Source organism: Sapajus apella, unplaced genomic scaffold (assembly GCF_009761245.1).
Source record: "Sapajus apella isolate SASKATOON/1434 unplaced genomic scaffold, GSC_monkey_1.0 scaffold139, whole genome shotgun sequence".
Lineage (NCBI taxonomy): Eukaryota > Metazoa > Chordata > Mammalia > Primates > Cebidae > Sapajus > Sapajus apella.
The window spans coordinates 686,101-698,543 of NW_022437079.1; the positions used below are offsets into that span (position 1 = coordinate 686,101).

The 12,443-nt window shown below is 49.5% G+C and overlaps 1 protein-coding gene across 7 annotated transcripts in view; it reads right to left on the reverse strand.

Annotated features, from left to right (window-relative positions):
• The window catches only part of ARNT2 (aryl hydrocarbon receptor nuclear translocator 2), a 189,027-nt gene that overhangs the window by 30,449 nt on the left and 146,135 nt on the right, over positions 1-12,443 (reverse strand). For all 7 annotated transcript variants that reach the window (XM_032263864.1, XM_032263867.1, XM_032263866.1 and 4 more), the window contains exon 12: positions 11,189-11,340. In XM_032263864.1, the coding sequence (XP_032119755.1) occupies positions 11,189-11,340 (152 nt within the window). The remainder of the gene's footprint in view (positions 1-11,188; positions 11,341-12,443) is intronic.

Consider the following 12,443-nt stretch of genomic DNA (forward strand, 5'->3'; position numbering starts at 1 on the left):
TAAAGCATATGAACAGACAATTCAAGCAATAAATAAAGGACAAATACACCTATACTATATGTACACATAATCTATATATAATAACATATACATATAACAGCTATAATAAGCAAGTTAGGGAAACATCTCGCCATTAAAATAATCAAAATAAATGTAAACTAAAACACCTTTGAAGTATAATATTTGAACTGCTAAGCTGGTAAAAATATGTTTAACAAGGTGGCTTTGCATTGAAACTACCATGGTCACACTGTGTTGGGGAAGTGTGTATGGCACAACCTTTTCAGAAAACAATATGGTGGACCAGGCATGGTGGCTCATGCCTGTAATCCCAGCACTTTAGGAGGCCAAGGCAGGTGGATCACCTGAGGTCTGGAGTTCGAGACCAGCCTGGCCAACATGGGTAAACCCCATCTCTAATAAAAATACAAAAATAAGCCAGGTGTGGTGATGCATGCCTATAATCCCAGCTATTAGCGGGGCTGAGGCAGGAGAATCACTCGAATCTGGGAGGCAGAGGTTGCAGTGAGCTGAGATCGCACCACTGCACTAGGTGACAGTGTGAGACTGTCTCAAAAAAAAAAAAAAGAAAACAATATGGTGACCCAGATGAGGGAGTGTGGGCTTGCTCACACTCCCCCAGGTGATCATCCTGCTGCCGGGCTGTAGTAAGGAAATTATTCAGCGGAAGGAAGTAAGAGCTACCCATGCAAAGTTGGCTGTAATGGGGAGTGACTTTGTAAATCCTGAATATTAATTTCCTGAGTGGCTATTCCACAGCACTGACAGCAACCACTGTGAAGACCGTCCAGAAACACGGGAAGGTATGATGAAAGGTGTGAAGAGGTTTAAGTGCAGCACAATATATTATGCATGCTGCGATTATGGCCACAAACATTGTGTAGTTGAGCAATATTTAAAACCAAGAAAAACAATCTCTCATGTGTCTGCATTAATCAGGAAGGTTCTGGATTTCCACTGTTTACTTCCACTGTCTGTTTTGAAACAAGAAGGTTCACAGTGGGGTCTCCTCTGACATGTTCGTGGTCCCACTCTTTTCACCCAATGCTGTGTCCTGGACAGGGTGCCAGGGAACCCCATGGAGGAACTGCTCACAGACCACCTCCCCTCATCTGGGTCTGGGATGCAGGGAGGGCTGGCTGGATATTCTGCGGGTAGGAAGTGAGGGGAGGGTGGGAGAGGAAACCTTTGTTATCTAGGGTGAGGAAGTGGCTGGTGGGGAGGGGCAGGTGTGGCAGGTGGACCAGCTTTCTGAGGAGGAACCACCAAGAATACATGGCTAGAAAACTGTAAACTGTAAATACACTGTAACACAAACTGTAACAAAATTGTAACTGTCAGCAAAAGCACAGGCTTGGCGAGAATGTGTAGGGCCCCACCCAGGAGGAGGTGGCGTGTTGGACGGCTGTGGAAGGCAGGCAGAGGTAACACCTTCACCCGTCCCTGTGCATCTGCCGTGACCCCTGCTAGGTGCCTGCATTCATCCCAGCTCACCTTCACCTCACAGCCACCTTGGAAGTGGGTTTTTTAAAAATCCCCTTTCCGCGTGAGGAAACTGAGGATCAGAGATGCTAGAAGTCTGCAAAAACTAGATGGCACCCTCAATAGGGATGATTAAAGAAGGTTTACGAAAGGGGCTACCTCACAGGTATGGCCATAAACGGGAGGGTTTTACATGATCTCATCCAATCCTCGCAGTAAGCTTTCAGAGTGGTTACTTTACCCCCATAGTAAAATTACGACACTCAAGTTCAAAGAGGTCAAGTGGTTGTCAAGGTTGGTCAACTGGCAAGTGGCTATCACAGAACAGAACCAAGGACTGCCCTGATACTTCCGATTTCAAGGTGATTTGCTGTCTGCCCCATTCGGGAAAGAAAGAGCTTCTGTAGTTGTTATGCTAGGATGGTGAAGAGCCCCTGGGCTAGCAACAGCAGGAAGCCAGGCCCATCCCTAGGGTGGAAGGAGCCGGGGGAGCAGCCATCAGACCTGTGAGAGCTGTGGTGAGCGAGGTTGCCTAACACCGTTTCCTCCTCCACTCTTGTTCCTTTGTCGCCATCCGGTCCCTCCACTGGCCAAACTTAACCAGGAGCCAGAGATCAAGGGATCCCATTTGGCAAACAGGCAGGGCAGAGGGTACCTGGACTGTGTGTGGTAGAAACACAGCCACCAGGCTGGTAAGTGGCAAAGACCGAGCAAGACTAGATTTTCTCATTCTAAGTGTAGGCTGTTTGGATGACACAAAAGATGCATTGCTATTTACCGACTCTTCTCAGCTCGTACGAACCAAATGCACACAGGTGATCTGGTCCACAGCTCTCCTCTGGTAACAGCAATCCCTGGTACATCGTTTCTTTTGACAGGCAACTGGTCAGTCTCTGCTTGACTTTCTCTGCTAGAGAGCTCAGTACATTTTGAGGCAGCCTGCTCTATTTGCAGACAGAAATACTTCTAAAAAGCCTGACCCCTAAAGAGCCCAAATGCACCTCCCTATAACTTTCATTGGGGAACAACTTTTGCCCCTGGAGAAACATAAAATTAAGTTGGATTCTGTTTATAAACTGTTTTTCTCAGCCTTGCAAAAGATGTATGGTCTGAATGCCATTTCCTCCTCTGGCCATGCCTTCTGTGTCGATGGTCCTGGTGTGAATGTGTCCCCACCACAAAGGAAGGTCTCCTTGAAGGGAACCCCAGTTGGAGGACCCGGGGAACATTCTGTTTAGAGTTCAGCCCGGAGGAGTCATTCATTCAGTGAACTGTACTGAACTGTATTGCGAGGCACTGGAGAGACTGATGACTCGGAACCCACGAGATGCCTGCCCTCATGGAACTGACAGTCTCCAGAGGAAGACACACATGGGCAAGCAATTAGAGGGTGGTGAGTTAAGCCTACAACGCAGGAAGAACAAGGTTCTATCCGAGTGGACAGTCTGCCTCCTAATCTTGGAGTGGAAGCACAGAACAAAGGAAAGGGATGAAACCAGAAGCATGTGAGCTCCCACCAAGCAGTCTCAACCCACAATTGCTAGACCAGCAAAGTAGGAGCACTAGAAATGATTTTCTTTTTTTTTTTGAGACGGAGTTTCGCTCTTGTTACCCAGGCTGGAGTGCAATGGCGCGATCTCGGCTCACCGCAACCTCCGCCTCCTGGGTTCAGGCAATTCTCCTGCCTCAGCCTCCTGAGTAGCTGGGATTACAGGCACGCGCCACCACACCCAGCTAATTTTTTGTAGTTTTAGAAGAGACGGGGTTTCACCATGTTGACCAGGATGGTCTCGATCTCTTGACCTTGTGATCCACCCGCCTCGGCCTCCCAAAGTGCTGGGATTACAGGCGTGAGCCACCACGCCCGGCCTAGAAATGATTTTCTAAACAAACTGATATTTCAGAAATTGAAAAAGGAATTAGCTGGGCACAGTGGCTCATGCCTGTAATCCCAGCACTTCGGGAGGCTGAGGCAGGTGGATCACAAGGTCAGGAGTTCAAGACCAGCCTGGCCAAGATGGTAAAACCCTGTCTCTACTAAAAATACAAAAATTAGCCAGGCGTCTATAATCCCAGCTACTCAGGAGGCTGAGACTGGAGAATTGCTTGAACCCAGGCAGCAGAGGTTGCAGTGAGCCAAGATCGCGCCACTGCACTCTAACCTGGGTGATAGAGTGAGACTCCATCTCCAAGAAAAGAAAAGAGAAAAGAAAAAGGAATCAATATAATCAACAGGAAAAAAAAGCGCACGACTTTCTATACTTTATTCTTACTTTATAGCTTTTGTTTTGTTTTGCTTTGATTGACACCTTAGGGGCACCATCACCTTCCACTGAATGTAGGACTGACGGCCGCATTTTGTCAACGTTTTCACATCTCTGCAGTATCCTCATTTTAGAGATAAAGCAACTGAGGTGTAATGATGAAAGTGCAGATGTGTCAGGGTCTGAACTAACCGTGTCAGAGTAACACGGTTAGAATAAAAATGATGCATCCAGGGTGAGGCAGCTAGAATATGGAACACACAGGACTCAAACGCAAGTCTGTCTGGCTGTAGACCTTGTGCTCTTTTGCCTCTGTCCCAGGCTGTTGTCCCAGCCCAAAAGAAATGCCCGTGGCTGTAACGAGGACAATTATTCCATGTCTCTGATCCCAGTACCTTGGGCATCTTGAGCTACAGGAAGGAGAAAAATCTGTTCCTTGGGATTTGTGTGTGGTAGAAGCAGTGAACTCCCCATGATGGCAGGAATCCTTGAACCATTCTCTATCCCTTCCCCAGAGCCCAACCTTGAACCCACAAACATTTTTCCAGGAAATGACAACCACTCCTACCTGTGGCCCAGCTGTGTCCACCCAGGCCCCAAATCTCAGAGGCAGGCCCGGACCACTGTGTGGAGTCATGCAGCCGTGCCCTGGATGCCTGGCCAAGGGGTGAAGCGGAGCACAAGCCCAGCCCTCCCCACACACACGCCACGCACCCTGGTGCAGGTCTGTGTTTTGGGGGGGAAGGGCCCATGTTTCTAATGTGCATAAAGGCCGTGATAAGGGCTCTTGGCATTAGGCTGGGGGTTTGCTTTTACGTCTGTTCCTTTTCGGGCTCCTAGAACAGAGAAAGCTCTTTCACTGGGAAATAGAAAATCAGGTCGCAGGTACGGCTGGCAAATCCCTAGGATCCTATCCCCTCTGCCTCTGTGGTCGGAACATCAGCATCTCCATCCCACAGCCTTTGGGTTTCTGCTGCCATAGCTGGGCACGTGTGGAAGAGAAAGTGCTGACCGGCAGGCTGCCCCATCCTGAGAAGAGCCCTGGGGAGTTTTCTCAGACATTTCACGGCAATGGTATAAAAATAAACCTCTGTGTGCTTGCAAATTCCAGAGAGGAAGAAAGCACGGCTGCTCAGGAGAAAACAGACTGACAGCACATGTGAGGGAAGTGGGTTCTCACCGCAGCCAGTGCCGCCCTCCATTAGCTGAGCGACAATGGCTGGGGAGTCAAAGTGAACACACCCGGCTTCCTGCGGCCGAGGTGCAGGAGGCTGGCCGGATGCTGTCAATTTTCCCCCATGCTCCCCAAACAGGGGTTTTTACTCAGCCTGAGAAGTGAGCAAGAAGCCATGAAGAGGGCATTCCAAGGTAGCTGGAATCAAGTCCCCAGGTGTAACTGGAAGCACGCGGCCCTGGGAGGCGTCTGGGGAGGGAGGCTAATAACATCCACCCCGATTGAGCGCCATCTGCCCGCCTATTGTGAAGCACTTGAAATGCTTGTTACGGGGTTTGAAATTGATTTGATCAGCGGCAGGAGCAGCGTGGTCCAGTCACATGTGCGTGCACATGCGTGGGTGGTGTGCACGTGTGTGTGTATGTGTGAGAGCTTGCTTCCTGAGCCACGTGGACTGGCTCAGCAGGGGCCTGATGGAAGGCAGGGGAGATGGTCAGGAAGACTGATGATCACCTGCGAGGCCTCAACCGATGCAGGGCCAAAGAGACAGAGGAGGAGATGGGCTAGAAAGAATCCCAGGTAGAACCTGTGGGGCTCTGGTTCTGTGCCAGGTTGTCTGTTGAGGTGAATGAGAGGGAGGGACCCAGGATAACTCCCAGACGTGGGGCTTGGTGACTGGGTGTTTCAGTCCCTTACTGCCTCTCAGCTCTGCAGAGACCAGGAATGCAGCCTTCCTTTGACTTCTTTTGGACCCACCCCTATGCTCCACCGCCTGCCTAGGACTAACCAGGTTGCCACTGCTAAGCATGACGAAGGACATGTGATGGTCAGTCGGCTCAGAGAAACCCAACTGTGATTCTGGGCATGGTGGGGTTTTAACAACACAGGCACACATACACACACACACACACATACACACACACACACATACACACACACGGACACAAACAGCAGGAGCAGTTATGACAACACTAGAACGACGCTGTCACAGGAGAGAGGACTTGGCCTGAACAGACGCAGAGATAACTGCAGATCGCTTCCCTAAAAAGACGTCGGAAATGAAGAAGGCACAGCAGCCAGTTGTGCCCATGTGAAAACGCCGAAATGACTCCAGCTAAGAAACAGCCTCAAAAGAGTGCTGGCCCCTCGTGCCAAGGCACGTTTCAAAGTTGTGCCGTGTGACCAGCATGTTAAATCAGTCTGTGTTTTTCTGGACCTCATTCCATATTTGATGGAACAGGAAAAAACGGCAGGGTGATAAAGAGGTGTTCTTTGTAGTGGCTTTACACAAATGCTTGACATTAAACACTCAATTTCTCCAGGCAGTTTCTTTTGGATGCTTTTGACTGCAAGCAACCGAGTTTGCAAATTGCCCACCCTCCACCCCACACCATCCCCTCCCCTCCGCACAGAGCATTTAAGGATCTTTCCGTAACAAGTCTGCCTACTGCTGGCAAAGTTCAGCCTCACAAATTCAAAAGAGCTGGCCAGTTCACATCCACGGTTGTCACTGCCCTCTACCGTCCACAGTAAACTTTTCCAGCCAACTTCACCAATGCAGGACCTTTCAGTTCAGAGATACCAGATGGAGGCTTCTGATCTAACTGCGTCCTGAGGGGCATCCTGATCCCCGTAACGTCACAGGTGCATGCGCAGCTGTTGGGATGAACTACGTAGGCCACCCCCGGTACAAGACAGCTTTTCTCTTTTCTCAGTGCTGCCTGCCTTTCAGAAAAATGAGGCAAACCTCAGCCAGGGGGTTGATTTTCACATGGGGCTCTTAACTTTTCTTGCAAGTCCCGCTGCAGGGCGATCTCTTGGAGATGCTTTCTCCAAGGCCCTGGGGGGGAAGCATTTATTCTCTGCCCCCACTGCATTCTCCCTGTCTTCCCGTCTGCCCCTTCTCATGTTCTCCATGTTATTGGAGCCCAAGTCTTAGCTGGGAGTGGCTGGAGGGGGACCATGACAGGAGGTGTGAGGCTGGGACAATGCTGTGGCTTGAACAGATGCTAAGCAGATCCAAGCTGGCGTTTTCCTCCTCCTCTCCCTCTGGGCTCCCACCGCCCTGCACCTGGCTCCTTCAGGTCAGCGGGCACACCCTGTTACCCTGTCTCAAGAGCTCCTGAAAGGCCCGTGCTCAGCACCCTCCATAACCCATCTGCTGAACAAAGAAAGCACCATGGAATCCAGAGCCCTGCTTGCTTGTACTCCCGTTTCTCAAGCTTCCCTATTTTCTTCAAGGCCGGGCCACACATGAGCCTGGCACTGGTGGTGGAACCATGCCCTTCCCATGTTGGGAGAAGTGAGATAATAAAACATCCTTAATTTGGCCACATTTGCTGAGTTTCGCTAGATAAAATCAGCATAGAAAATAGTAAAATAATATTTTTTTTGCATGCCTGGAACTACAACTTAGTGCATTTGTTATTGCTCTGCTTACAACCAAGGAAGTCTTGACTAGGAGACAAAGGTAAAAGAAGAATCAGAGTATCAAGTCAGCCAAGGGTGATGTTGAGAAAGAGGAGCTGGTTGGACAGAGTCTGGGGAGAAGGACCAGCGAGAACACGTTATTTCACATGGGTTATCAGAGGCGGCTGGGAAAACAATTTCAACAGCTTCAGGGCAAAAGCCAGGCTGTAAGGGGCTAAGAACAGATGAATGGTGAAGAAGGAGGTTCCCACAGACATGTCTGGCAGGGCCAGGTGGGAGGGGAGCTTTGGTGGGTTGGCTGAACAGGGGTTCTCCAAGATCAGGAAGTCAGAGCCTATGTGAAGGCCCAAGAAGGAGCCTGCAAGGAGGGATTAGACAAGAAGGGAGGGTCACAGGAGACCAGGGACGCGCAGGGAGATGAAGAAGGTGGAGGGTCTGCCCCTGCTAGGAGCCGGAAATGGAGGAGGAGAGGGCATTGAACAGGGAGAGAATCATGAACAGTGATAGAATCACCAGGAGGGTCCTGGTGTCTCTGTTTGTTGGAAGGCAAGGTGAGCTGCCCAGAGCTAGAGGAAGAAGGCAGACAGGGCATTTAGGAGACCGAACATAAACGACCCAGGGCTGCAGGCAAGAGCTGGCCCAGCAAACTGCCAAGCCGCTGCAAGGGTGGCAGGGTTGCCGCGGCTGCTGCCGCCAATCTCAGGCATAGCTGCTGCAGACCACATTTACTGGGGCCGGCTCTGTCTGCTATCATGGTAGAGTGTGTCATATGCAGTAGCTCCATGCAGAATCTGCAGAAAAATTCTATGATGCTGGGCTAGTAGGTTCTGCCATTCTCCTCATTTTGCAGATGAAGCAACTGAGGCTTAGAAAGAGTAGGTGACTTCCTCAGATGGGAACTGGGGTTGGTCATTATCTAATTAAACTAAAGAGCTTCTGCACAGAAAAAACAAAGAAAACAGCAACAAAAAACGATAGAGTAAACAACCAATAGAATGGGAAAAATATTTGCCAACTATGCATTTGACAAAGAAATAATATTCAGAATCCACAAGGAATTCAAACAAATCATTGAGAAACTAAAACAACCCCCATTAAAAAGTGGGCAAAGGACATGAACAAGATACTTCTCAAAAGAAGACACAGAAGCAGCCAACAAACGGATGAAAAATATGCTCATCATCACTGATCACCAGAGAAATGCAAATCAAAACCACAATGAGATCCCATCTCACATGAGTTAGAACGGCTATTATTAAAAAGTCAAAAAATAACACATGTTGGCGAGGTTGCAGAGAAAAAGAGAACACTTACACACTGATGATGGGAATGTAAATTAGTTCAGCCACTGTGGAAAGCAGTTTGGAGATTTTTCAAGGAACTAAAAACAGAATTACCAGTCAACCCAGCAATCCCATTACTGTATTACTGGGGATACACTCAAAGGAAAATAAATTGTTCTGCCAAAAAGACACTTGGACTGTACGTTCATTGCAACACTATTTGTAAGAGCACAGACAAGGAATAAATCTAGGTGCCTATCAATGGTGGGTTGAATAAAGAAAATGCAGGCTGGGCACGGTGGCTCACACGTGTAATCCCAGCACGCTGGGAGGCCAAGGCAAGCGGATTGCCTCAGTCCAGGAATTTGAGACCAGCCTGGGAAACATGGCAAAATCTATCTCTGCTAAAAATACAAAAAATTGGCTGGGCGTGGAGGTACATGCCTGTAGCCCCAGCTACTCAGGAGGCTGAGGTGGGAGGATCACTTGTGCTCAGGAAGCCGCTGCAATGAGCCCAGATAGTGCCACTGCACTCCAGCCTAGGTGACACAGTGAGATTCTACCTCAAAAAAAAAAAAAAAAAAAAGAACAAGAAAATGTGGTATGTATATACCACAAAATACCATGCAGCCATTAAAAACAACAGAATCATGTTGTTTGCAGCAACATGGATGCAGCTGAAAGCCATTATCCTAAGTGAATTAATGCAGAATCGAAAAACCAAATAGCGCATGTTCTGACCTGTAAGTGGGAAGTAAACCCGGGGTACTCACAGACATAAAGACGGGAACAATAGACACAGAGGGACTACTGGAGTGGGAGCGGGAGGGAGGCAAGGGCTGAAAAAAACACCTGCTGGGAACTGTTTCAGCTGAAGTCCAAGCCTCAGCATCACGCAATATATCCATGTGACAAACCTGCGTATGTACCCCCTGAATCTAAAATTTAAAAAAAATCCAGGTCATTGGCCCTCTGAGGGGTTTCACATGGACTCATCTGTCCAGCTCTGGGACTTTTGGTGCAGGAGCAGGGCAGAGGCTGAGGACGCAGAGGGTGGTGTCGCCTGGAAAGAAGGTGACTTTGGGGGTCCAGATGGGAACTCCCACATCCAAGGGGCTCAGAGTTGGCAACAGAGGGCAGAGCCACGCAAGTTCTGAGGGTGACAGGAGACTGTGGTGACCGCCTGGAGGCTTCAGAATCACAGGGAGGCTACCAAGAAGGGGTGTCGGCAGATGAGGAGGAGGCGGGAGGGTTGGAAACAGGTCCCCTGGCTGAGTGCTGAACTGGGGGAAATGGTGGATGCTGGTGCCACTGCCTACGACGGGGAGGCCTGGGGACAGTTCTCCGGTGCCAGCCTCATCTCACACCCTTGCTTGCTACAGCCCTCCCGACACACTGGCCATGGCTTCCACATGCTTGCATTTGCTCGGACATCCTTTTGCCTAAATGTCTTTGTGTTGGTTCCCTGGCCTTGTGTTTCCTTGAGACTAAATGCAGAGGGGGCATGGCCTGCCCGAGGTCGCACTCACTGTGCTAGAAGCTGGACCCAGGGTCTGGCCCGCCGCTTGACGTCATTTTATCTTTACAGCAACCTTATGAGGGGGGTGAAGAGATGAAGTGACTAAGTTCAAGGTCACACAGCCAGGAAGTGGTGGGGCCAAGACTGGAGCCCAGGACTGCTGACATGCATGGAATATGGCACAGGTGATTCCAGCAGATATCTTGGGATCCTCGGGCCCTGAGCAGGGAAGAATGCTTCCACGCTGGGCAGTGGAGAAATCATGTGTCCTTGAGGTGCCAACCCCCAGGACACCTGTCCCCTGTCCCAATCCCTAGAGCTGCCAAGAGGCTCAGCCTCACTTCTTCCACCTCCAACTTCAGTAGGACCAAGAAACCAGGCACAAGCGGCTGCAGCAGCAGGAAGCAACAAGGGAGGGCTCAGCAGAGCTCCACTTGGGTGGGGTCCATGCTCAGGGGAAAGAAAAGAGGAACAGAAACTGGAGCACCTTGCACTGAAGGGAAGGGATTGTCATGCTCATCACTCATTCTTTCGTTTCTCACAAATCAGGAGGGAAAAGAGGAGGAGGAACACGGGAGGGAAACAGTGATGGGAACCCATATACGCGCGCATATGTGCAGAAGGCAGCATTCCCATGCGGTTCTCATGGGTGAAGCACAAATGGAAGAAGGACTATAAATGACTGGTGGGGCTAGGCCTGGGTGTCATAATACCCCCAGCACAAAACACGGCGAGCAAGAGTTCTCCCCTCCATGGCCATGTGCAGACCCCAGATCAGGGCCGGGAAATCTCTGGGCCGTGGCAGCTGGGCTTGCTGACTGAGAGATCACAGTGTGATCACAGATTAGAAGAGGGACTTGGTCCCTGCGGTCAGTTTCCTCTATTCTTAATTCTGCAGGGATTTCCAGCTGCAGGGAGAGCCTGCAGGGAGAAAGGAGCTCCAGATAAAACTGCCAGCTCTGGACCCAAGCAAGCGCATGTGGATCCCAGGAGGAGGAGACGGCAGAGTACATACTTGACGTTGGTGTTGGTGCAGATGATGTACTCGATCTCATCAGAATAGGGATTCTGGAACGTGAAGCTGCTGGTGCGGATCAACATCCACTCCCGGTTCTTGGTGCGAAATCGATACATGACCGACAGTACTTGGCCTTTCAGCTTAACCACCTGAGAAAATATTTGGAGAAGGAAGTCAGCAGGAGGAAGGATGGTGCCAAACGGGAGGAGGGGGAGGCAGCAGGCAGTGCAGTGGTGGCAGGGGCCAGCAGCACCTCAGAATAGGGGCACTGTGGCTAAAAGATGATAAGAGAGGAAGAGCCATTCTGCAGTGGGACCTCCTCTGCCTACCTCCGGGTGCAACGAACGGGGCGCTGCATTTGGGTCATTCTGTAACCACGGTGTGAGAGTCCTGCTTTATAGCAGGACTTTTAACTTAACTTTTACAAATCAGATCATGAAAACTCTGCGAGCCAGAGCGTTTTTCTTTTCGCCTTGGCTGCTAGGGTATTCTGGGTTTGGTACCAGCCACTCACCCCCAAGTTATCCCACTCAGGTATGTAGCTACATTGTATTCCTGGATTTATTTCTTAACCTCTGCTTAACATCGTAAAATGGATTCAGTAGACTCTCTGGTAGGTGACGTAATGAAATGATAGCTTTCTGTGCATTATTTATTTATTTATAGGTTTCTATCTATTATCCTTTGATGTTGTGGTATGATTTCAAATGTATTGCTTCAGAAATAGCCTCACAAGAGTTTGGTAAGATGAGTTTTATTAGTTAGAGCTGATAATACTGAGATTCAGAGAAATTAAATATGTCATTCAAGATGAGACAACTTTGGTGGGAAAGCTGGAACAGGAAGCCAGATCTTATTTCCAAATCACAAGATTGTCCCCCTGGCTACACAGATCTCCCCTTTGTTCTATGAAAATACACTCCAGCCTGGCCAGCACGGTGAAACCCCATCTCTACTAAAAATACAAAAACTAGCCGGGCCCCACGCCTGTAGTCCCAGCTACTCAGGAGGCTGAGGCATGAGAATTGCTTGAATCCAGGAGGCAGAGGTTGCAGTGAGCCAAGATCATGCCACTGCACTGCAGCCTGGGTGACGCATGAGACTCTGCCTCAAAAAAAAAAAGAAAAAGAAAAAGACAATAAATAAAATATACAGCAGTGCCCCCTTATCCAAGGGAGCTACAATCCAAAACCCCCAGTGCATGCCTGGAATTGTGCATAGTACCAAACCCTGTAGATGCTATGCTGTTTCC